This window comes from Phyllostomus discolor, chromosome 5 (assembly GCF_004126475.2).
Source record: "Phyllostomus discolor isolate MPI-MPIP mPhyDis1 chromosome 5, mPhyDis1.pri.v3, whole genome shotgun sequence".
NCBI lineage: Eukaryota > Metazoa > Chordata > Mammalia > Chiroptera > Phyllostomidae > Phyllostomus > Phyllostomus discolor.
In genome coordinates, this window is record NC_040907.2 from 166,832,754 (window position 1) to 166,857,856 (window position 25,103).

The window sequence follows — 25,103 nt, forward strand, 5'->3', positions numbered from 1 at the left end:
GTCAGGTGCACCACGCAGAGAATTCAGCAGGCATGGCGACTGAGACCTCCCCGGCAGGTGGACCTGGTCGCCGTGGAGAGCTGGCCGCCGTGGAGAGCTGGCCGCCGTGGAGAGCTGGCCGCGGGCTCTGGGGACAAGGAAGGGCAGCCACGGTCGGGCTTCAGTGGCAGAGGAAGTGGCAGGGACGAGCCGGGAGCACGGTGTTTGGAGTCTAACATCCCGGGTTGGAATTTTCTGTAGTTTTTTAAAGATTGATTTATTTATTTATTTTTAGAGAGGGAAGGGAGGGAGAAAGAGAAAGAGAGAAAAACATCAATGTGCGGTTGTTGGGGGCCTTGGCCTGCAACCCAGGCATGTACCCTGACTGGGAATCGAACCTGCGATGCTTTGGTTCGCAGCCCGTGCTCAATCCACTGAGCTACGCCAGCCAGGGCTTGAATTTTCTGTATTTTTAAAAAATAAGTATAAGCACTTCGTAAATGTCTAACCACTATGCTGTGCACCTGAAACTAATGCAGAATAATATTGAATATAAACTGTAATTGAAAAATAAAATTCAAAAAATAAGTACTGGATTACTATGCAAAAAAAGGATCACCCATAATTCCAACACCTGGTGACCATCGTTAGCAATTTTATAAATGCCCGTCTACACTTTTACGTGTTTTTATATATTTCTATATGTTTCACACAAACTATACAGAGGCAACTCTGCCTGCCAAACATTCCCTTTCACGGAAGGGGGTGGTCCCGCAGTTTGGTGGCCCTCCCTGGCCATGACAGGTAGCAGGGCTTTCCATCCATTATCTGACTTTTTGCTTAATGGTGAGGACCCTGAGGCCCAGAGGAGGGAAAGAGGTGCCAGCTGCCAGTGGGTCACAAAGCTCCCCCCAGCTCCAGGTCACTCAGGGACCGTCCCAGCCTGAGACGCAGCTGCTGCCGAGTTCCCTTCTATAGGTGACACTGCGTTCCACCTGGGGTGGCCTGAGGCAGCACCTAGGCGGCAGTAGTCCGATCACGCCTTAGAGCCCCAGCAGATTCCAGGGCTCGGCCTCACAGCAACCTGTGGGGCAGCCACGGTGCCTTCCGGCAGGAACCCTGGACCCTGTCTCCCAGGATCTGCCACCTCCGGCCCTCCCGCTGGGCCTTCCCCGTGCAGGGCGACGCCCCCAGACTCTACCTCTGGTGGAGAGACGAGGTGTGATTGGTTCAGCCAAAGGCCATGGACACACCTGGAGCCCATCCACACAGTCAGGATTCACCCTCGGGCTGTCAGGGGGCGCCTGGGATGTTTCTCCTGTGGCTGGACGATGCAAGCTCTGGCTCCAGGAAGGCACCTCTTTATTCGTCAGCAAATGTGACAGCAGGGGACATCAGGGGCCCTGGCCATGCAGCCAGGCTCCTGGGGGGCAACTCCATCACCTGAACCTTGCCAGAGAGCTGAGTGATGGGGGGAGACTGAAGGACAGCAGGAGAAACCCCCGACAGCGCGCAGTCTGCCGGGGCAAGAGAGGAAAACCGCGGCAGGGCAGGGCCAACGGGCCCAGAGCTCTGGCCTCGGAGTCTGTTAACCTGGGTTCAAAGTCCCTTGGAGCTCTTGTTGGCTGTGTGACCTTGATGGGTTGCATTCCCTCTCTGAGCCTCACCTTCCACATCCTATAAAATGGGATTACCCTTGATGCCTGCCTCCCTGGGTTGCTAGAGATTAAAGTGGGTAACAAGGTAGAGCTCTTAGGCAGTGCTGGCCACATTACCCACCATTATCACCACCCACCTGCTGGTTCTGCAAAAGGAGGGAGGTCCCATAGGGAACACAGGCACCTGAAATATACTCCAAGCACCAAACTGTGTGTGAATCATTTTCTCGACTGCGCTATGTGTTGCCTGCCTTCTTAAACAGACTCACTGAAATTTAATGTTTTCCCAGTAATTCAGAATTAACAGCACCAGGAGATCACATCCTGCCATCGTACAGTAAAATCCACAGAGGTGACTGGAGTCGAACGATTTGTCCAAATGCGAAACGGCCCGGCCCGAGGCGGCTCTGCTCTGAGGACACCCGCATCAGCATTTCACAGACCGCTGCTGCCTCCCTGCGTGTCGCATCCTCAGGTACCACTTCTCGCTGCCCTCAGCAGGCTGCTCAACCCGGCCCCACCTCCCGTGTCACCACCACCACAAGGTTTGAGCTGCAAAACCAGACTAAGGCGCCTGTTACACACGTAGGTGAAGAGAGAGTTCACAGGTCCCCAGACAGGAGCTACTCCTCCGCCCCGCATGCTTGGGTCGAGCTCTCGGAGTCACCTAAGGCCTTGTCCTCACTGCTCGCTCCGTCGCCTCGCGCCAGGCAGAGGAGGTTTCGGGGGTCAGACCCCCTAGAAAAGCGGCTGTGGGGATGCACATCTGACGTGGCCTCCCCCGTGGAGAGTGCTTCCAGATGCTTGGTCTCACACACGTCCGCAACAACGTGTAATATTACAAATAATAAAAATACAGTGTCACTGAAATGACTGCCATCCTCCTTTAATATGTTTCTGGATCTTGCCCTGGCTGGCGTAGCTCAGTGGGTTGAGCTCCGGCTGCGAACCAAAGTGTCACAGGTTCGATTCCCAGTCAGGGTACATGCCTGGGTTGCAGGCCATGACCCCCAGCAACCACACATTGATGTTTCTCTCTCTCTTTCTCCCTCCCTTCCCCCTCTAAAAATAAATAAATAAAATCTTTAAAAAATATATGTTTCTGGATCATAGAGAGAGGTTTCAGCAGAGTTGAATCAAGTCTCTGCCACCCTGGGTCTCCTGCACCAGCCTGTGAGGACCACTCTGAAGGCGATGAGGGGTCGTCTGAGCAGAGCCAGCTAGGAGTGGCCTTCTTAAAGACAGCCCGGGGTCCTTGTCACCCGATCTCTCCTCTGCCCCGCACCCCGTCAGCTCACCTGCTTGTTCTAAACATCTTTATCCCACAGCCACTGAGCCTCCCTCCCTCCCCCGCAGACCCTTGCAAAGTTCCGAGATGGGCCAGGCATGAGGAGGGCACGAAGGTCCTTGCCTTCACAAGCGCCCGTCTCGTGAGGGCAGCAGACAGTCAGCCGCGGTCAGCCCTGCCCTGTGACCAGAACGTAGCTGGTGCACAGTCCCTGGGCACTCAGAGAAGAAGGGACCGACTCTTCCGAGGTGGGAGAGGGGAAGCTTTCCCAAAGAGGGGACGTATGCGCTGACCTCTGAATGACGGGAGGAGGAGGAGGGGGGCGTTCCTGACAGAGGGACGGCTTGTGCAGAGGCACTGAGACATGCACACACGTGCAGCTTGCGTGGAGCCGAGAGGGGCGGCGGGAGAGGCCTGAGCGAAAACGTCAACCACCAGCGTCAACCACCACGGCAGAGACTGTCCGAGCAGGACCGAAAAGGACCCGGGAATCCCCTCGGGTCCCTTGCCTCCTGACTACGGCTGACCCCAGGAGAACCCCAGTCCTGCTCGGAGATGCAGAACCCAAGGTTCCGCGTAAGGTTCCGCATCAGCTTCCGAGCCAGGTGCACCCGAGGCCCAGGCACACCCTGCAGAGCCTGCAACTGCCTGCTGAAGGCGGCACGTGCGGACCAGCCTCAGGCCCCGAGGGCACGTTCCCATAGAGCGGCTGGTCCCCTGGCCAAAACGGCTAAAAATAATCTCGGGTAGATTTCCAGACCAGACTGTGACGCACTCCAACCAAAAAGACTCCAAGACTCGAACGGTGGATGGAAACTGAGATAGGGACAGGCTCCTCCAGCTGGTGGGACGCTCTGCCCAGTGATTCAGCAGAAGATACTTGCCCGTGGAGCACCTGCCAGACACCAGGCGTCGGACAGCAGGGAGACTGACACCAACCCTTAAATAGACCACAGCTCGTCCTCCTAGCGCCTAAAGAGCGGGGAGACCAGCACTATAGATCCCGGCCCGGAAAACTCCGGAGACGTGCTAAGTGAAAAAAAGCGAGTTGCAGAACACCACGTCGTGCACTCAATTTAAAGGAATGTGTGTGTATGCCCATTCAAATGCCTGGCCGAAGACCTGTCATACCTCTTAAATACCCCATGACGTCGTATTACCAACCCTGGCTTGCAGATGAAATTGAGGTTGTGTGAGGTTAGGTAACTCAACCCTATGGCTAGTAAGCTGTGGAACTAGGGTAAAAAAATAATAACCACCACTAAAATGTATATAGCAATTTTTTTTTAAATATCAGAATACACACTAAACTCGCTCATTTACTCATTCATTGGACAGACATGAATGGAATGTCTACGGTGTGCCTGGCACCACGCCAGCCTCCGGAGCTAAAATGATGAAAAGTACAAATCAAGCACCTGTCCCTGTGGCACTTACACTCAGGGGTCACCCCTGGGAAGGAAATGGTAGAGGGTGGGGGTTGGGGAGAGGATGGAAAACATTAGCCCTGTCTATATTGTTAGAATTTTGCACAATAGGAATTAATCCAGTACCTGAGTAATAAAAACGTATTGGTAATATTTTCCTTGAAAAGGTAACTTGGGCTCCGGGGATATTTCAGCGTCAAGCCTGGTGCCCCGCTGCTAAACATTTATTTCTGATAACTTTTAATTAGGGTAACAGTTACGTGCCCTTGGAAAAGTCAAATACAGGCAGACAGCCACCACTTAGGGGGACCTCACCGCCCAGCAGCCTCTGTGCCAAACCTGTTACCGTCACCCTCTTGTCCGACCCCCACAACCACTCCATGAAGCTCCCCCTTTCCAGGTGAATTCTCAACCAGGGGCGGGTCTGCCCCCAGAGGGTGTGTGACAGAGTCTGCTGATGTTTCGGGTTGTCCCGTGGTGGGGAAGGACGAAGTGGCCACTGTCATCTAAAGGACAGAGTCCGGGGACATGGTGGACGCCCTGCAGTGCGCAGACCAGCCCCCAGAGCAAAGAATTATCTTCCTTCATGTCAGTGAATGTCAGTGGTGCCGAGGTTAAGGGGCCTGTTATGATGGAGAAACTGAAGTTCATTCGAGAGGATGGTCACCTGCTGCAGGTGGTCACCTGCATCCTCAGTGGCCGGCACAACAGCAACCATGCTGACCTGTGCCTCTTACCTCACCCAGCAAAGTGAATTCAAGTTGGAGGTGGAATTAAGGTTGCTGGTCAGCTGATCTTAAAGGAGGGAGATTATCCTGGATTATGAACAAAATGTCCTCTCCAGGGTCCTTAAAAGTGGAAGAAGGCCCTGGCCAGGTAGCTCAATTGGTGAGACCATCGTCCTGATACACCAAGGTTGCAGGTTCGATCCTCGGTCCGGTCAGGGCACATACAAGAATTAACCAATGTTGTTCCATAACTAAATGGAACAACAAATTGATACCTCTGTCTCTCAAATCAATTTTTAAAGAGGTGAACCAGGGAAGAGGAAGAAAAAAGAGAGAGTAGTTTAGGAAGGCAAGAAGGACTCAGTTTGCAGATGCCAGCTTGGAAAAAGCAGGGCAAGGGGGCGGGGGGAGTCAAAGGAGTGCAGGCGCCTTTAGGAACCAGAAAAGGCAAGGAAGCAGACTCTCCCCGAGAGCCTCCTGAGGGACCAGCCCTGCAGAAGACGGCCGACTCCAGGCCAGCGAGGCGCGCTGCAGACCTGACTCCCGAATGGCAAGAAAACAAGTTGTTTTGACCCACTGCGTTGGAGGTAACTGATCACAGCAGCCAGAGAAAACCAATTAGCGGCCGCCACAGCATCAGCACCTGTTTGCTTGTCCGTCTGCCCAATTAGAGCGTCAACTCCAGGCGCCCAGGAGAAGGTCAGTCTCGTGCGCCATGTGGTCCCGGGCCTTGCTGGTGAACAAATAAACTTTTGAGCTGGAGAGAGCCAAGAACACCCTTAGGCCGTCCAATTATTTTAAATGAGAGAAACCAAGGTCCAGAGCAGGGGAGTGACTTGCCCGAGGCTGCTCGATTTACTCCAGCCTCGGCCACCACCTGCCTCCTCTTCACTCACTGGGCCACGGAAGCCCCAGGTGGACACTATTGCCAGCTCACCATCATGGGCCGGCACTCTCGGGGCCTAAGAAACCCCTAGGGAGCTCGGGACAGCTGGGAAAATGCACGTGCACGCCAGGTAAGACCGGAAGATGGCTAAAATGACTTCAGCAGAGTCTTCCAAATGGTCATCCCTGCGGCACAGCTGATCCACCTGTACCTTCCGAGACCAGCACCCGCCCGATCAGCTCAACTAGGGAGGCACTTTCACCTGAAGCTTGGGTGAGGCCCACGGGCGCCCGGCTGATGGCGAACCTGAAGCCTGCTTTCAAGCGGCCTCTTCGTCTCACACTCCGGCCAGAGCCAAAGCTTCCGGCAAACTGGGAAAGGGCACCTCATCCCCAAGACAATTTTTTCCGCCTGTCGGACAACTGTCACATAGACTGATTCCATTAGAAAAAGACGCTTTGCTCCAGATCGGCCAGAAAACGATCGTAGGTTCAATGGGACATGCAGTCCCGCGTCTGTGCAGGGACAGGTGCAGCCCCTGTCCCTTAAGGGGGAAGTCCTGGGGGGTGCACAGCCTGCAGGACTGCACACAGCAACCCTGCCTGGCCGCCTGGTCTCACCCCTGCCCCGACCTCAGGCCCCCCGGAGAGCAACCTCCACTGCAGAGTTCACCATTTCACGTGTAACTCCGCCACTTGGGGCCCCAGCTCTTACACCTCCCCGCTGGCAGACAGCAGGGTTGAAGAGGAGCATGAGAAGACTGATGGGCCCATTTAGGGAAGCGCACGAGGAGGCGGGGCGACAGGATACAGTGAATTCTAACGCAAGGAGCATCCACGAGCCAAGAGATGGTGGAGAAGTATGCTGGCTCGCAGCACAGGCCTGGGAGAAACCCCACCCACCAGCCCACTGGGAGACGCTGGGTGCACTCCTTTTGCCTCTCAAAACTTCATTTCCTTTTTGTGGAAGGGGGTATCCTTGTAGGACTGCTGGGAGGATTTAGGAAAGGATACCCGTTCATGCTGAGTGCCTTGCGAGGGCACCTCTCCTGAGAGCTATTGTTATTGCTATTATCATCAGCACCATCAGCCCTGGAACATCTGCCTTTCAGACTGTCAGCCTCCAGGCTCATCCTGCTTTAAACCAAAGGGGGACAGTAGGTGACAGAAAGGAGTACTCACGGCACCCAGGTTCCCACTACTGACTGGGTAATCGGGAAAACCCAGACTGCTTTGACCCGGAATGGGTTTTGTTTGGGGGGCGATCTCTGACATGGGGAGCTCCCTGTGTGCTCTCCTCCGGCCCCCGCTGCCTGTGCTGCTGGCCAGCCTCTCCCATGGGTCCCCAAAGCCCTACGGCCAGAGGGTGACCAGGTGCATCGAGTAGGACCAGCTCTGCGGGGCGAGGGACACAGGTTTCTGCGTGAGCCCTTCTGCGTGCCAGCTGTGTGTGCAGGCTTCGCCTCAGCTGCAGTGACACGAGGCAATCACGGTACCTGCCTCACGTGGCCGTCGTGCCGAGGGCCGTGAGCCAGGGCTGTAAAGCACGGCACCTGGCCTGACGATGCGGCCTCACTAGCACCACTGCCAGCTGGGAGGCTCTGCCGCAGGGCCGGGGCCCCGTGAGCAGGGAGACTCCCCGAAGCCCCGTTCTCGGTTCTCTGATTTCCTTTCCTGCCCTTGTCCGCACACACAGTTCCGACCCAGCTGTCACCTCCCTCTGGCTGAAACATTGTAGCCTGCCTCTCACCAAATGCATTTATTTCGTGTTACTTACCCCGCACTCCAGTTAGAATGAATTCAGCTGCAAGTGGCAGAAACCCCGGCTCAGTGCTGCAACAACCAAGGTGTTTATCCAGTGTAACAAGTCGTCAAGGGAAATGTCCCGAGGTCAGCCGTGCCCAGCGTGCCAGCGCTCCATCCTCAGACTTGCCCCTCACGGTGGCCTCAGCTCCGCGACCTGCTGGTGGGCCAGAGGAAGGGCTGGCGGCACCTTTTTCTCTTTTTCAACAAGAGAGCCAGTTCTCCCCCGGAGTCGCCCTAACGCACCTCTGCTTGTGTATCATGGACTGGGGCAGGGCCACCGGCCCTCGCCTAGCCCCGCCTTTGTGGGTGTTTCTGTTGGCTTCCACCTGTCACAGCCCATCCCTGAGACGGAGGGAGGGGACTCACCCAGAACAGGAGTAAGGAAGCAAGAAGGGGCAAGTGGCTGCCACTTGACACCGGGAGCCCCTCACGGATGACAGGAAGGAACTGGGGCCCAGCGTGGTTAAGTCCCTCATCCAAGGACACGTGCCACTTTGCAGAAGGCCCAGGAAGCTCCCACCACTTCCCCACATGCCTTCTCAACTGACTGTGGCCAACTCTAAGCCCCCAAAGGGCAGGAGCGCCGTCCCCAGGCCTCTTGGAGCTTGGCTGGAGGCGCAGTGTGGACCAAGTCCACACTATTACAGAGGAGAGCCCCCAGCGGGCCCAGACACCCCTCACCCGCATCCATGCCCCACAGCTGAGGGGCCAAAGCCCTCCCTGCCCCTCGAAAGAGCTTGGCAGGCGAGTCAGCGGGAACCCAGAGCCTGACAAACGGCATCTCTGTAGCGGCCTGGACACCCGCCAAGCTGCCTCGTTCCCCAGGGCTGACCTCATGTTTCTGAAGAGCCTCAAGAAGCCTGAGGCCTGTGTGTTGCCTCCCCTGGTTCAGTTTTGCCGCCAGCAAAGGAAATGACCCAGGCTGGGGGCCACGCGGAGAGGCGGGGACCCAGAGCCCCCGCAGCCCGCCTCACCCCCCCACCTCTGCCCTGCCGGAGCCTCCCGCCTGTGCCCGCGGGCCCACCCCTGAGGCCGCTGAGCAGCAACACCCTCTCACCTCCATGATGAGGCCCCTCCCAATCTGATCTCCTGCCTCCGCCAACGCGAGGGTGTCCTTTGCAGACACTTTCACACTCGGGCTATTCCTGCCTGTTTTGTTTCAGGCCTCTGGAAAGGGAACAAAAGACAGACTTCACTGGAGGTGCTAAGAACATCTCTGGACTCGGCCCCACCACCTCAAAGAGAGCTAGAGAGCTCGTGGCCAGGCTGCAGCCTGTGCTGGGAGACAAAAGCAACCGCCCAGTTAACCCAGAGCTGAACCAGGTACCCACCCCAGCCTTCCTGTGGCCACCGGGTGCCCCGAGGCCAGCGCGTGCCGGAAAACAAAAGCCCTTGTGCACTTTGGGCTCCACTCCCAGATGTCCTCTCCAGTCGAAGACCTACTGGCATATGACAATGGCCAAGGCCACGGCAGACAAGTTGAGCAGCCTAGGGAAACGGCACGGAGCCACCAGACCTCGGGACACGGGAGCCCCCTTCCACTTGGCAGGGCACCTTCTGGAGAGCATCGCTACCCACCCCGCCCTGCAGCTCTGAATCAAGGCATTTGTTCTCGCTCCTGTACCCTGAAAGGTGTCCACTCCCCTTGTAAAGCCCCAGGCTGACAGCATGTAGAAAGGAGAAGGGCCTCACCTTTGGCCACCCTCTTTTTGGGCCGCCCAGGGGGTCAGACACAGCAGCTGGTGGTTGTAAACTCTCCTTGCAGAAGTCGCCCTCAGAACGCCGACTCCCACCCCTCAGCCCGTGCAAGGTCTGCATGCCTTGAGCGTAAGTATGCAGGCTGCAGGGCTGTGCGACGAGAGTGGAATTTTCCATTTATAGAATAATAACCTTCACACCCCTCCGGGGGCCTCCTTCTCGTGGTAAGAGCTCGGAGTTGTGTCAGCAAACCTGCCACGCTTCTGCGGGAGCCCCATGCCTCACGGGCTCTTTTATTTGTTTTTGGTGGGAGAAGGAGAGGAAATACAGGAATGAGTTTTTCACTGGGGTGCCAACACAAACTTGAAAAAGGAACCGGGTTGGCAAGGGGAGAGCATGGCTGCCTGGTTTCGGGACTAAAACCGAGCTTTACGGAGGAGGAAGTGAGGAAGAAACTAGGAAAACAATTCTGCGACCCCTCACAGGGACAGGTGGCCAGAAGGGGCATCGTGTTACCGCCCCAAGTCCTTTCTCATGCCTGCCTGCCGCCTGGCCCCTGAACGGCCCCTGAGTGAGGGCCGTGGCCCAAGCCGAAGGTATGGCCCCTTCTTCTAGTGTCCCCTGTGTCCTACGCTTGCTTTCTGCTGATGCACATGTGGACTCCAGGTGTGAAATACCTTTAGGTCCATGGAAGGCCACCGAGCCAGGCGTGACGGGACCCAGTTGCGTGACGGGACCCAGTTCTTGCTAGTGCATTCACCGCGTGACCTAAAAGACGTCCTTTTCCCCGAGAGGAGGGGAGTCAGACTGCTCTGACTAACCCCAGAGACCCCGTCCACTGCCGACACGCTGACTCACCATCATTCTGACGGGAACTGGTGGCAGCAGAGGTTCTGGGCGTCCTCCCCTAGGCCGCTGTTCTCGAGCCGCTGCGCACAGCCACCTGCCTGAGGAGGGCTGCAGCTCCTTGTTTCAGCAGCCACGGGGGAGGGCAAGCCCCGCCCTGCCCCACCAGCCCCGCCACCAGAAGAGACGCGTTCCCAGCCCCACCCACAGAATCCTACAAAGGCCCCTTCCCAGGACCCTTCCGTGAAAACACAAAACAGTGTTGCCCCTTCTCCCGGGAAGGGCATGACCCCTGCACACCCTCCTAATCAAAAATCTTATTTCTTCCATTGTTTTCACAAACATGTTGTATTCTGTTTCAAAGTATGAAGTTGGGGCGCTAAATATGCTTTGCTTTTCAAATGGCACCTACACCCCAGATCTCGAAACAGAGCTGCTCACACACTCACACACACACACACACACAATCCTAGGGCTGGCTGGAAGGTGTTCTGGCTCACTTCCTACCTCTCCGTAAGTCACCAGTTAAATGGCACCCAGGCTCTGCACACTCGTTGGGAGGCTGCTATAGGAAGTGCTCCGTCCCTCCACTACTCACTAAGGCTAGAACCCCAACCTGTGTGAACCTCAGAGGTTTGGGCGAGGATTTCATCCCGTTGAAATCTCTCCAAAGTGCTGTGCGAAACGTTAAGTTACCTGATTGTTGGGTGGCTCTGACTCTGAAACTGCATCCTTAGATCACGCCCAGTTCTACCTCCCCACAGCTTTTCTTGCTGATGCTGGTGAGGAGGTGGGAGGCGAGAAGGAGCTCTGGCTTGGGGATTAGAGGCTGGAAGGGGGTGCGTGGACCTTGGGTCATTTCCCCATCGCCATACCTATCCCGTCCTTGGCGAGTTGACTTACCACTAGGCCAAGGGCGCCCGACGCCTCAGTCACCTGTTGAAACCCCGGTCTGTCACCTGTTCAAGCCCAGGGCACAGAGCTCAGGGGAAGGCGGGTTCCAGCAGACGCCCCTCCCCGGCTCCCCTCTCCTCTACTTACCCCTCCAGGCCGCGCAGCGCGGGCAGGGCACGCCCCTCCCCCGGTCTCACCAATCAGCGTCCGGAGCGGCACCCGTGGCGCAGGGGGTTTCTGGTCGGCAGCCAATTGGCGCCGGGGCTCGTGGCGGCGCCTCGGCCGCCCCCTCCCACAATGAAAGCCACCCCGCAGCTGGGGAGGCTGGCGCGGCGCGCTGGGAGCCCGAGCCTCGCGGTCCGGAGCGGAGCGCATGCCCGCCTCCGCTCCGCCTCCGTCCGGGGCGCGGGCGAGGTGGCCGGGGCGGGGGAGAGCAGGGGGCAGGGCCGCGGCGGCGGCGAGGCCGGGGGGCGGGGAGGAACGGGGCCTGATAAAAGGCGGCCAGGCGGCCCCACCCCCGCGGCAGGCCAGCGGGCAAGCTCCGCGCGTCCCTTCCGTCCGGCCCGCGCCGGCGGCGGGGAGGCGGCCCGCGCGGCCCGCAGCCCGCTCATGGAGGCTTTCCCCTGGGCGCCCCACTCGCCCCGCCGCGGCCCCCCGCCCATGGCGCTGGTGCCCAGCGCCCGCTACGTGAGCGCCCAGGGCCAAGCGCACCCGCAGCCCTTCAGCTCGTGGAACGACTACCTGGGGCTCGCCACGCTCATCACCAAGGCGGTGGACGGCGAGCAGCGTTTCGGCTGCGCCCGCGGAGAAGACAGAGACGGCGGCGGCTCTCCGCCCTCCTCTTCCTCCTCGTCCTGCTGCTCCCCTCACGCCGGGCCCGGGGCGCTGAGGCCTGTGCTGGGGCCGCCGGACTACGAAGAGGACGACGACAGCGACGAGCCGGGGTGCCGGGCCCGCTACCTGGGGAGCGCGCTGGAGCTGTGCGCAGGCCCCGCGGAGGCCGGGCTGCTGGAGGAGCGCTTCGCCGAGCTGAGCCCGTTCGCGGGTCGCGCCGCCGCGGTGCTGCTGGGCTGCGCGCCCGCCGCTGCAGCCACCGGCGAGGTGACGCCGCGCGAGGAGCGAGCCCCGGCGTGGGCGGCCGAGCCCCGGCTGCACGCAGCCTCGGGGGCGGCAGCTGCCCGGCTCCTCAAGCCCGAGCTGCAGGTGTGCGTGTTTTGCCGGAACAACAAGGAGGCGGTGGCGCTCTACACCACCCACGTCCTGAAGGGGCCCGACGGGCGGGTGCTGTGCCCCGTGCTGCGCCGCTACACGTGCCCCCTGTGCGGCGCCAGCGGCGACAACGCGCACACCATCAAGTACTGCCCGCTCTCCAAAGTGCCGCCGCCGCCTCCCGCCGCCCGGCCGCCCCCGCGCAGCGCCAGGGACTCTCTGCCCGGCAAGAAGCCGCGCTGAGCCCAGCCTGCCGCCACCTGCGCCGCCAGGGTCACCGCCTGCCCGCTCTCATTCTCGGTCCGCGCGCCATCTCTTCCTCGCTTCCTCGCTGTTGGCAAGGCGTGGAGCTCGGCGGTTGCTTCAACTTGGGATGTCGTTCTGATTTTTTTCAAAGAAAACAGGCCGTTCGGAGTACTGCGGTTGAGTCAAGACGCTAAAATCTTGATTTGTCCCTAGTTTCTAGTTTGTGCGCATCCGGACAGTGAAGGCTGTGTGTAGTCCACTAACTGAAATATGGCAACTTAGAGGCGCTCTTTATTTACTGTACACGTCGACCTATTTTAGATGCGCGTCAATATGAAATGGTCTCAATCAAATCTTGGATGTTTAATTTTATTAATGGAGGCACTTTACTAGGTCTAGAATATTTTTTTAAAAAGCCTCTTAATTGAACTTAAAACTGATGATTTTATGGAATGCTGGCAAAATGACTTTTATTGTTTGAAACATTTTTTTAGTTGTCCTTAATCAGTTACTCTAATTCCAGGTGAAGCAAGCCAGCCCCTGGTAGCGTCCGTTCTGAGAAGTGAAGAATTGGTATACTTTCCAGTATTAACTGGAGGTGGTATTCCCTCCTTGTGGCTTGTTTCTGTCCTAGCTGGAGGTATAAAAATGCACAGTCTGTAGCAGGTAGAATACAATTTATTCTTAGGTACCAGATCTTTCATTACTAAACTAGCAACTAGCATTTTCCACCCTGAAAAATTGTGCCATTATAATCATATTGTGTACACACTTGGAAATGGTGCTGTTTAAAAAAAGTGACTTGTGTATTTATACAGTAACAGTATATGATTTCATTAATCTTGCCTATAACCTTGCTATTGGCTTTTTGTCTTTGTGCCCACCCCCATTTCCAGTTCTTTAAAAACACTGGGATACTAAGATCAAGAGGGGGAGAACTGACCCTGAATCACTCAATTTCAGGGTTCCTAAGTAGTGGAAAACTCATTCCAGCTGTTGCCTCTCAAGCTAAGTGGAAGATGAAACCCTTTGCACTCCGGAAGGTTAATGTAGTAAATGCCTGTGTTCAAGAAGGTTCCACTCTGGGCTGTCTGGCTTTAGGGTGTCCAACCTTTTGGTGTCTCTGGGCCACATGGTAAATACATTGCAACAGGTAACTCACAAAACTTCCTATTTTAAGTAAATTTACAATTGCGTGTTGGGCCGCATTCATAGCCATTCTGGGCCACATGTGGCCCTTGGGCTGTGGGTTGAACACTCTTGATTGAACGGTCCTCAAACCAGAATAAGCAGTAATTAGGGACCTGGGGGTTGGAAACAAGGAACAAAACCTGTGTTCCCATTCTCACCAGAAGACCCCAATGTTTCTGGAACCCTACGTTGTACATAAATGAGGTTACATTTGATTCTTAGGCAAAGGTTCTTAACCACACTACTCTGCCATCCTCATTTTTAAATACAAGTTGAATACCACACCATCACAGGCAGCTTATCAAGACAGGCAAAAATGGAAATAAAGAATTCACCTGAAATACAAAATGCCTATCTGAGAATATCAGCAGGAGATAGTTAAATTAAGTATATAAAGATTCCAGTAGGAGAATTTAAGAGATTAGATGGCTTTCATATTGAAGAGCTCACACCCTCCACAACAAACTGGCTTGACCACTACTTGGAAGGTGTACTCGAGGCTGCAGTAAATACCCTTGGGTAGCTCGAGAGCCTTTTTGTTAGAGGAAGGTGCATCACAAGGGCGAGGGATGCCGGACATGCACACTGTTTCTTGGCCAAAAGAAAAAATCCACTCCCGCCAGTCTTGCCCTAGGGCCAGCTTTGCCCTAGGGCCAGCCTTGCCCTAGGTGGAAGGACTTCAGAACTGACTGGGCCTCAATTCAAGTAGCTTAATAAAGCCACAGAATCCCTCGTGTGGCTAGAAAGTATACCAGCGTGAGTTAGTTGTGCTTACGGGGTACTTTTCAGGTGAACAGGAACTCACCTTACCCCTCCTCCTGCTGCTCCCGACCTTTTCAGGAGTCACTTATACACAGATCAGTGCATTCTTCAGGCCAGGAGGAGTAGGCAGACAGTTTCTTTGCATTGCTAACAGGAGCCAAATTACAGGCACTGTTTCCAGGTCCCTTGCATGCAGCAAAGTCACTTGGTGGGACGTGCCTAACGAGGAACACACTGAACGTGGATTTTGGTCTTGAGGTCAGGAGGGTTGGGAAGGGTATCCAGAAGACCCTCAACCAGTTTGGCAATCATTATATTAATCCATTTAAAACACAACCCATATTATTGCCCCCACCCTGAAATTTGCCTTCTCCAGCTAACATTAAAATACTGCGAGATATATAAAGAGGATATTACTACCATTAATTTTCTAGAGCTGTCTTATTAAAAAGTATAGTAACCACACTCACGTATTGGGTTGGCTTTAAAGTCCATTATGTCTTTTATGTGAAATAAGACATTTTTCATTTTGACCAATAACTTTATTGACTTGGATATTTTCAGCATATGGGCCATCTCCAGCTATTGATTTCTAGTGGGTAGAGGCCAGGGTGCTGCCACACCTCTTCCAACGCATAAGACAGCCCCACAGCAGAGAATTACTTGACCAAAATGTCAATACCAAGAAACTTTGCACACTGGTTTTAACGTGTTCAATCTGTCCAGGTATCATTTCTGTACACTGCGCAAATCTTTTTTTACGTTCCAGTTGCATTTGTACCTTTCCTGAAATGATAAAGAATACACCGAAGAGGCTGCATATACTCTTCCATCTTCAATATTAAAATGGCCGCACAAAATTTCACCAACGTTGGTAAGTTTTTTTCAATGCATGCTGATAATGACAACTGTCACAATAAAATCTAACAAAATTGTTTCCAATGAAGTTAAAAGACGACTAAGCACTACTAGAGCTACTGAAGCCACTGTATGGACAAAACGAAAACTTTTGGGCCAACCCAATATTTAAATGTAACCTGCCAATTCTTCAGTCTAAAAATCAGTATGAAAAAAAGTTTTCAATAAGAGCATACGATAGCTCTGGATGTGTGGCTCTGTGGATTGAGTGCAGCCTGGGAGAAGCAAGGTTGCTGGTTCCACTTCAGTCAGGGCATGTGTCTGGGTTGCGGGCCAAGTCCCCAGCTGGGGGCACTAGAGAGGCAATCAATGTTCCTTTCCCTCTTTCTCCCTCGCTTCCCCCTCTCTGAAAAATAAAATCTTAAAAAAAAAAAACATGCTATACATTTAGCTAAAATCCACACAACGTATGGAACCCTCGGAAGAGCCTCACCACCTCTGGGGGCATGCACTGCCTTAATCTGCCTGTCCCCTAGAGTGACACTTCCAGTGACTTTTTATTTTTATGTCTTTGAATTTTAATTCTCCTGTGAAGTCCTTTTTGGAAGCTGCAAAATGGCTAACTTTGACTACAACATTTGGCATAGATTTATTATAAGCCAAAATGACATGTTTTAAAATTATACCACAAATGGAAAGTTTTAGTTGTCATTTTCTAGTCTGTTCTTAAGCCACAACATGAGAAACATACCTTCCATAGTGTCCCCCATGTCAATTACCCTTATGAAACCATCAATCAATCTACAGTCAAAATAGTCAAAAACAAAACACAGCCAGTGCTGGACATAAAAACATCTCCCCCACACGGATGCCAACTTCCTCCTGGTGGCCACTGTAGACAACTAGTGGGATTATTGTCTCTTTTTTGGCCAATGTCTATCTCCACTCACCCTTATCCACTTGCATTAACAGTAATGGTATTCTCATTTAAAAATGCAGTAGTCACTGGGAACATGGAGACTTCTACACATTAGTAAGTAGGCTGCTTGGTCCGCTTTGACACCTGTGAAAAACTATGCGCATGTTGGGGGGGGGGGGGGTTGGAGTTCAGATGCAGGGGGTGTCAGCTCAGAGTAGGTTACTGCCCCAACTTCTTTTATTTGTTACAAAAGAAAAGGCCCTTTCCCCACAAGACCTTTTAAAGACTTCTACTTGTTTTGAAAAGAAAGCTAAGTATGTAAAAGGTGCTGTCTATCCTTGGTAACATCAAACAGAAAAGGCCGCATCTGATAATATTTAAGTAAAAAAGCATCAATACTCCCTCTTCTGGCCTTAGAGCTGTACCAACAGAAATTCTCACCACTCAGTTTCGGAAATAATGTAAGTGCCTATAGCTACTATGAAGTTGCTACTAACCATCTCTGAATTACAACTTTTCTGATTTCAGAGGATAACCCAAGCTGGTAGACCAGACGCACGCACGCACACTCCACAATGCACACAAGCTCACAGAGACAAGAGCACTAGAGAGGAGCTGAAGGGTCCACATTAATGAAGGACACCGTCTTGGGGACACATCCTATCCACGTTTGCTTGACAGTGCACTTAGGTTGTCTCTGACACTAAAAACTAAGACATTTACTGGTGCAGGTAAAAGTCAAGTGAAAAACAAACTGAATATGCAAATTCACCATTATAAACAAAACACTCTAAATATAATCACAAATCAACACAGAAACAAATTCTGTAAGTATTTTATTTATCATTAAAGAAAAAACACAGCAGCAAGTTCTGTGTTGGCTTCAATGAGACCAAAGTTAATCTTGAGCACAGCTACTACACTCCAAAATTGAAGTCAACACAGTCGTTACTACAAATTACTTGGTGAAAGAATCTATCCTGAAATGAAATTAAGAAAAAGAATTTAAACAATTCCTCCAAACCACACTTATAAATATTGTCTTATTTAAAATGCTTGAAAGGCTGAATTCTCCATTAATGGAAAAGCAGTTTGCTATTGGCAACAGAAAAAAAAAACTCAGCAAAGGTTTACCAAATACTTTAAAATTTAAAAGCTATAACTCTTGGATTCACACGTGAGCAGTATTCTTGTCATTACAACAACTGCAGATTGCTTTATACTCACCTTTTCTCAAGTAAAAATCTACAGAAAATCCCACTGCATCCAAGGTTGGTGAAGTTTACTGCACTCAGAGTGAATCTAAACGTTTTGTATTTAGTTGGTACCCCAAACACCTAGAGGCATGTCTCAGCTGCTAATGGTGTGACAATTACTTTAGCCCCTTGCTTTAGTCTTGAAATACATTTTCTATAATAGAACCTTACCTCATTCCAAATTAATATATTTCAAAAATCAAAAAAAAATATCAGTTCTATACCAAGATACGGGTATTACTCAAAACCTGAAGGGTTCACATTTTAAATTTATTTTTTATTTTTCCTTTTTTGTAAACAAGTGATTGATGAAATAATGCAACACCTTAAATTCCAGAAAATGGCATGGTTTTCCAACCTTCTGTGGAAACGGTGCATGATCGATCTATTATATAGGATTAGTACAAGTTCATGCTTTGTGTTACGGTGAGACAACATTAACGAATCCAATTTAGATTGGTTGAAGCACAAGTATAGTAATCCTCGGATGGGACCAAACCTACGTGAGACAGGAGTCTGAGTCCGTCGCTCTGAGACTTAACGTCGCACTGTAGTCCACCCATCCTCATCAGTCTCGTTCTTAGTACGACGAAGAGACTCCCTATCTTTCTCAGCTCTCCACGAGGCCTTCTCCTTCTCCCCTTCTCTTTCTCGGTCTCTCTCTCGGTCTCGGTCTCTTTCCCGGTCTCTGGAAAGGGCTGGCGGAGGCACACGACGAGGCGTATCCCGCTCTTCTGGCCGGTCATCCTTCCTGTCATCAGAACGTCTCCAGGAACTTGCTAAAAAGTTAAATTAAAGGAAAGAGGATTAGTCTGTACCATCCTCTACTGGCTGAAACTAAACAGAACTTCAGCAAAAGGAATGCCTCAAATTACTCAGAAATCCTGTGCTGAAAAGATCAATACAGAATTGGCATTAAAAAACAATAAAAGCTAAATATATTATTATAATCATTTTGATACATTTTCTTAACAAAACCTTGAAAACAAGCAGACTTAGAGATATACTTGAAATTTGCAAACAAGAAATCACTAGCCTGGGAAGTGTCCTAATTGTTTTACTGGTTTGGCCAAAAAAGTTCGTTTGGTTTCTTATTCCATAAGATGACTCTAGTAGTGCTTAGATGTCTTTAACCTCATTTGAAACAATTTGGTTAGGTTGTATTGTGACAGTAACTTATCAAAATTGGTGAACTGTTGTATAGCCATTTTAATACTGAAGATGAAATATTATTCTTCACTATTTCAAGAAAGGTAAAAACACGACTGAAACAAACACACAAAAAAAGATGTGTGCAGTGTATGGAGAAGGTGCCTGTGACTGTACGTGTCAAAAGTGGTTTGTGAAGTATCATGCCGGAGACTTCTCGCTGGACAATGCTCCATAGGCAGGTAGACCAGTTAAAGTTCAGTGATCCAACCGAGAAATTAGCTGAGAACAATCAGCCTTATAGCATGTGGTAGATAGCCAACATACTCAAAATATCCAAATCAATATAGTTGATGAAAATATGAAATATGAAAATATGAAATTATTTTATGGAAAAAAACCATACGAATGTTTTGGCCAAACCAATAATTCTACAAAGACTCCAACAAAGTGATAATAACATGGCTGAGTTTTAAGGTTTTTAAATTTGAAAAGTTTCTGGCTCAGAAATACCCTTACAGTGCAGTTGTACTAATAAAGTATTAGAAGCTTGTAAGACGGTTATTTAAGTGCAATGGTCATTTTAAATATTAAAAGTATTTTTTACTAAAGTTTCAACTGTCACAATTTCAGAGAAAGAATATTTATACTTTGTCCTAATCTATGACCTTACTTTTTAAAAAGTGATAAACTGTTTCCTCATTTACATAAAATAAACTCTTTATATATATTTTGCTTAGTAACCAATTTAATTAGTGTACTACTCTATTGGGTTGGCCAAAAAAGTTCATTTGTTTTTTTCCGTACAATGGATTATTAAAATTAATTTTTGTGTAGCCATTTTAATACTGAAGATGGAAGAACATATGCAACATTTACACTGTACGCTCTATTATTTCAAGAAAGGTAAAAATGCAACTGAAATGCAAAAAGATCTGTGCAGTGTGTGGAGACGGCGCTGTGACTGACTGAACGCGTCAGAAGCGGTTTGCAAAGCTTCGCGCTGCAGGTGTCTCTTGGAAGATGCTCACGGCCGGGTGGACCGGCTGAAGTTCACGGAGATCAAACTGAGACACTGAGAACAATCAGTGTTCTACCACGCGGGAGACAGCGGACATACTCAAAATATCCAAACCAACAGTTATTGGTGAAAATGAAAAGTGTGTCATGAGCGACCACTGACTAATTTTATGAGAGCTGTAAATTCTAAGCTAAACACCACTGCCACATTTCTGGTGTTCACATGAATTTATGAGACAATTAAAACCCAAAATTCCCCAGAAGTCACGGGTCTCCAGCAGTTCGGCCGCCGTACAGATAACCCACCTTCTTCCCGCTCTGATCTGAGAGGAGGCCCCCTGCGGTCTCGGTCATCCCGTCTTTCTCTTAGGTCACGGCGATCATCTCTCTCCCGTCGGCGGTCATCTCTGTCCCTGTCGTCGCGGCGACCTGAATCTCTCCAGCTTGAGGCTTCCTCAGCTGGTCCTCTTCTCCTGTCACCCTCGTCCCTGCAGGCATTCAAAACAGTATGTTAGGTTCTGGTGTTAGACCACATGGGGAATGGTGAGTGAACTTATCATAGTACGTCGTGGTGCTCAGAGAGTTTAGGAATGGAATAGCAGGGATCAAGTTCAAACTCATCCCTTACTCTCAGTCTCATGCCTCAGGCACGGAGGTCAAATAAGAACACCTGGGTGTGTGCTATCCAACACAGCAGCCACTACCCACACGTGGCTCCTTAAATCTAACTCAATGAAGCCAAGACACTCCCTCAGTAACGCTCACCATATTCCAAATGGTCAACAGCCAAATATGACTGTTGGCTACCATCATGGACATTACAAATACACGATATTTTCACCCCTGCAGAAAACTCTATTTAACAGTGATGGTCTAGATTTATCGGTACAAAGCCACTTTGGCCAAAAGAAGTAGAAATTATCACTAATAAAAATAAAGCAGCTTTCTGAAACCTACAAAATTTTATTAACAAATGTCACCCAATAAATTCAATTTAAAAAAAAGAAAAGGGGCTTTTAATGTCAGGGCGGTAGGCCGGACTGACCGAAGCCACAGGGGAAAAGGCACGGGCTGATGAAGACGACCAGCCCTTGCTCCACCACCCAAGAGCTGCCTGAACTGCAGAGAGGCGCACAGCTCCTGCTTTCCTTCTCACACTTGGTCAAGAAGGAACATTCAATTAGATGACCTCTAAAATTCTCTAAAAAAAAAAAAAAGCTGTGGTTGTAATAGATAAATTTAGGCAGGGGAAGAATGAGGAGCTCCATCTCTCAAAAGCAGCTGGGAACGCACAAGAGTATGTAAGATGATCCTAACGAGAACCCCACAGACAGTTTCGAGGAGAGCATCAAACCTAGGCCGTCTGAAACGATCCTCCCGATCTCCGTCTCTCTCTCTGTCCCTTTCTCTCTCGGGGTCCTTGCCGCTCTCGTCTCGATCTTGACCCTCTCGCTCTCTTTCTTTTTCTCTATCCCATTCACGATCTTCTGATGGTCTTGATTCTCGAGGTGGACCCCAACTCTCTTCTCTGGCCTTTTCTTTCTCTCTCCATCCACCTGTTTTTATAAAGAAGACAAAAAATTTTTCTACTCAAGAAACACAGATTGGCAACAATGAATAGAGATCTTAATGTTGGCATTAATCCATCACTATTCTAAATACTAATTTAAGACGCTCCAACTTCATTAAAAAAGAAAAAAACTAAAGCCATTTACCTCATTTCACAAAACCCCCAGCTCCTATTTATATGACCACCCATCCCATTTTTCTAACACACAGGAACGTGACATAAGAAACTTACATAAGCCTGGGTCGAATAACCTGTATGCAGATATTCTGAGTGTAAATCGGTTTTGATGGTAAACAACTTACTTAAGCAAGGAACTTAAAGGGTGAAGGGTAGAAGCCAGATCTCTGAGGCAGAACTCCAATTATATTTTCATTTATATCTTGCAACATTTTCAAAACCTTTGTAACCAAAACCACCCTTTTATTTCATATTCCTGTCCTCCATTTACCACCCACACAATCAGGAAACAGGACTAAATCCTTTGACCCTGCCCAATACCTCATACTTACCCATGGAATGCCCAAATCTAGGAACATTTTATTTTTATGTGCACACAAAGATGCCAAAGGGATCAGAGATTTCAATGAAAACATATTACAGTTGTAAGGCTAATCATTATTCCTGTTAGCACTCAATTATTAGGTACCATAGCACTATTCCAAACTGATATATTACATCTCATTCAATCCTACCCATAGCTCTGAGTTGAGTAGATTTCATACTTGCTAGTCTGCCTATATGCTAACGTTTACCTGTACTCTCAAAAATAAATTGGAGAACTTTCACAATCACTTACAGACATGTGCAAAGTGGCAAAATATTTCAGTTGACTGACAAGTACAATACATTCTCAGCTGAGGCTGAGTAAGGCAATGCTCTGTCTTCTTGCTACGTGTCTCATACTTTAAATAAGCGTCCTTTTGAAGGTCTAGTTACTGCCACATTTTTGCATTTTTGTGCTTTTAGTTGGCAATTTCACTGTTTAAAATGGCCTCCAAGCACTGGGCTGAAGTGTTTTCTAGTGTTCCCAAGCACAAGAAGGCAATGGATGGAAGAAAATACACAGGTTAGGGAACTTTCATTCAGGAATAAATTACAGAGCTTTGGCCATGAATTCAATGTTAATGAATCAATAATATATATTAAATAAGATATCTCTAAATAGAAATATAAGAAACAAGTTATGTATTGACTGGTTAACAAAACTGCTGTAAACAGAGGGCTCACAGGAACCTAACCTTGTATCTTCCCTAGGAGCAAATGGTTCAGTATTCACCGAGAGTTTATAAAACCCAACACTCATGAATTAATGATACCACTATCCTCATTTTACAGGAGGCACAGAAAGGTTAAGTGGTTTGCCCAGAGCCACACAACTAGACAGCAGATGAAGTGAGACCAGAAGAGACAGGAGTATGCAACAGAAACCACAAAGGGAATAAATAAATGGGACCTCATCAAAATAAAAAGCTTCAGCAAGGCTAAAGAAAACAGTATTAAAATAAAAAGAGAACCAACTGTATGGGAAAACATATTCGCCAATGATACCTCAGACAAGGGTTTAATCTCCAAAACGTATAAAGAACTTACACAACTCCACTAAGAAGACAAGCAACCCAATTAAAAAATGGGCAAAAAGCCCTGGCTGGCGTAGCTCAGTGGATTGAGCTCCGGCTGAGAACCAAAGTGTCGCAGGTTCAATTCCCAGTCAGGGTACATGCCTGGGTTGCAGGCCATGGCCCCCAGCAACTGCACATTGATGTTTCTCTCTCTCTCTCTTTCTCCCTCCCTTCCCTCTCTGAAAATAAATAAATAAAATCTAAAAAAAAAAAAAAAAAAAGAAGGGCAAAAGACTTGAACAGACACTTCTCCACGGAGGACATACAGAAAATCCAAAGACACATGAAACAATGTTCAATATCACTAGCTATCAGAGAGATGCAAATTAAAACCACAATGAGATACCACTTCACACCGGTCAGAATGGCCATCTTAAACAAAGCAACAAACAACAAGTGTTGGAGAGGTTGTGGAGAAAAGGGGACCCTAGTGCACTGCCAGTAGGACAGCAGACTGGTACAACCACTATGGAAAGCAGTACGGAACTTCCTCAGAAAACTAAAAATGGATCTGCCTTTGACCCAGCAATTCCACTGCTTGGGACTCTATCCTAAGAACCCTGAAACACCAATCCAAAAGAACCTATGCACCCCAATGTTCATAGCAGCACAATTTACAATAGCTAGGTGCTGGAAGCAACCTAGGTGCCCATCAGTAAATGAATGGATCAAAAAACTCTCGTACATTTACACAGTGGAATTCTATGCAGCAGAAAGAAAGAAGGAGCTCCTACCCTTTGCAACAGCATGGATGGAGCTGGAGAGCGTTATGCTAAGTGAAACAAGCCAGGCGGTGAGAGACAAATACCATATGATCTCACCTTTAACAGGAACCTAAATAACAAAACAAAGAAACAAGCAAAATATAACCAAAGACACTGAAATAGAGGACAGGCTGACGGTGACCAGAGGGGAGAGAAGAGGGAATTTCAGGGGAGAATGGGAAGGGTTTACAGGAACAAATTTAAAGGACACATGGACAAAAACTAGGGGGAGGGTGGTAATGAGAGGGAAGTAGGGAGGGTTGGGTGGGTGGGCTGGATTGGGAGTAAAAGGGAGAAAACTGTACTTGAACAATGATTAAAATAAAATTAAAAAAAAAAAAAGAAAAGAAACCACGAAGGGGAAAGGCAAGGAAACTGCTCGCCTACATCCACGTTTAGAACAGAGTACACTGGCTACTGCACGAAGACTAGACTTGGGGTGAGAGAGCCGCAGAGACAGTACCAGCCTGCGTGCAAAGAAAGAGTGACAGGCCCAGAGCCAACCACATGCAGGGGGAACAGAAGTGGGTGGGGTTAAGGAACACTGACAAGAGAGAACTAAACTAAATGAAGACTTCACTTGAAGAAGAGAGAGCAAAGCACTCCCAGATTTGCAGCTTACACAGCCAGATGGAAAGTGGTGTCTGTGATGAGAATTAGGTGCTCGTGTGTGTGTGTGTGTGTGTGTGTGTGTGTGTACACGCACGCATTCAGGCACACTTTTGACCTATTGAGTCTGAACTGTCAGTGACACTTCCAGGCGGAGACGTGCTGTGTACAGTGTGCGGTTGGAAACACCAGGTCTGAAGGCAGGAGAGAAGTCACCTGGAGACTACAATCAGGTTCACAGACTTGTACACAACTGCTCAAGAACAGTAAAGCATGAAAAGATGATCAGGCCTAAGACTGACGAGGAAATGAGCTCCTGCCCTCAGTATAACCCCATGGCTGCCAAGTGTATTTTGCTCTTTGTTATTTATTCCGAGGAGGCTGGTCCAGGACGGAACCTGAAGGACAGACAGTGAAGGTATGGACACAGAAGAAGAGCCCTGAAAGCAGTAAAAAAGCAAAAGGAAAACAAAGCAGAAAAAAGGGCAAAGTCACTCTGTTTTGGTGTGTGGGATATTGAAGGTAAGCAGGCTTTGACCTAAGTCACTGCACATTCAAGAAAAAAGATCAGTTTATCTAGAAACTAATAGGAATATGGACCAACTTGTCATATATCCATTAAAATTTCTTTTTTTATTGAAAAATAACTTTTTATTTAAAAAAATCAAAATATAGTCATTTGAGCCCTGACTGGTGTGGCATGGTTGGCTGGGCGGCAGCCT

The 25,103-nt window shown here is 49.8% G+C and overlaps 2 protein-coding genes across 4 annotated transcripts in view; one reads left to right on the forward strand and one right to left on the reverse strand.

Moving 5' to 3' along the window:
- Window positions 1-11,647: 11,647 nt before the first annotated feature.
- Window positions 11,648-13,827, forward strand: NANOS1 (nanos C2HC-type zinc finger 1). Its single transcript, XM_028513507.2, has one exon. The coding sequence runs from the start codon at window positions 11,819-11,821 to the stop codon at window positions 12,659-12,661; it is 843 nt and encodes a 280-aa protein (XP_028369308.1). The 5' UTR covers window positions 11,648-11,818; the 3' UTR covers window positions 12,662-13,827.
- Window positions 13,828-17,213: 3,386 nt separating this feature from the next.
- The window catches only part of EIF3A (eukaryotic translation initiation factor 3 subunit A), a 37,078-nt gene continuing 29,188 nt past the window's right edge, over window positions 17,214-25,103 (reverse strand). For all 3 annotated transcript variants that reach the window (XM_028511494.2, XM_036027377.1, XM_036027376.1), the window contains 3 exons: window positions 21,174-21,375; window positions 20,126-20,307; window positions 17,214-18,429 (listed from right to left, as the gene is read on the reverse strand). In XM_028511494.2, the coding sequence (XP_028367295.1) occupies window positions 18,188-18,429; window positions 20,126-20,307; window positions 21,174-21,375 (626 nt within the window). In that variant the 3' untranslated portion in view covers window positions 17,214-18,187. The remainder of the gene's footprint in view (window positions 18,430-20,125; window positions 20,308-21,173; window positions 21,376-25,103) is intronic.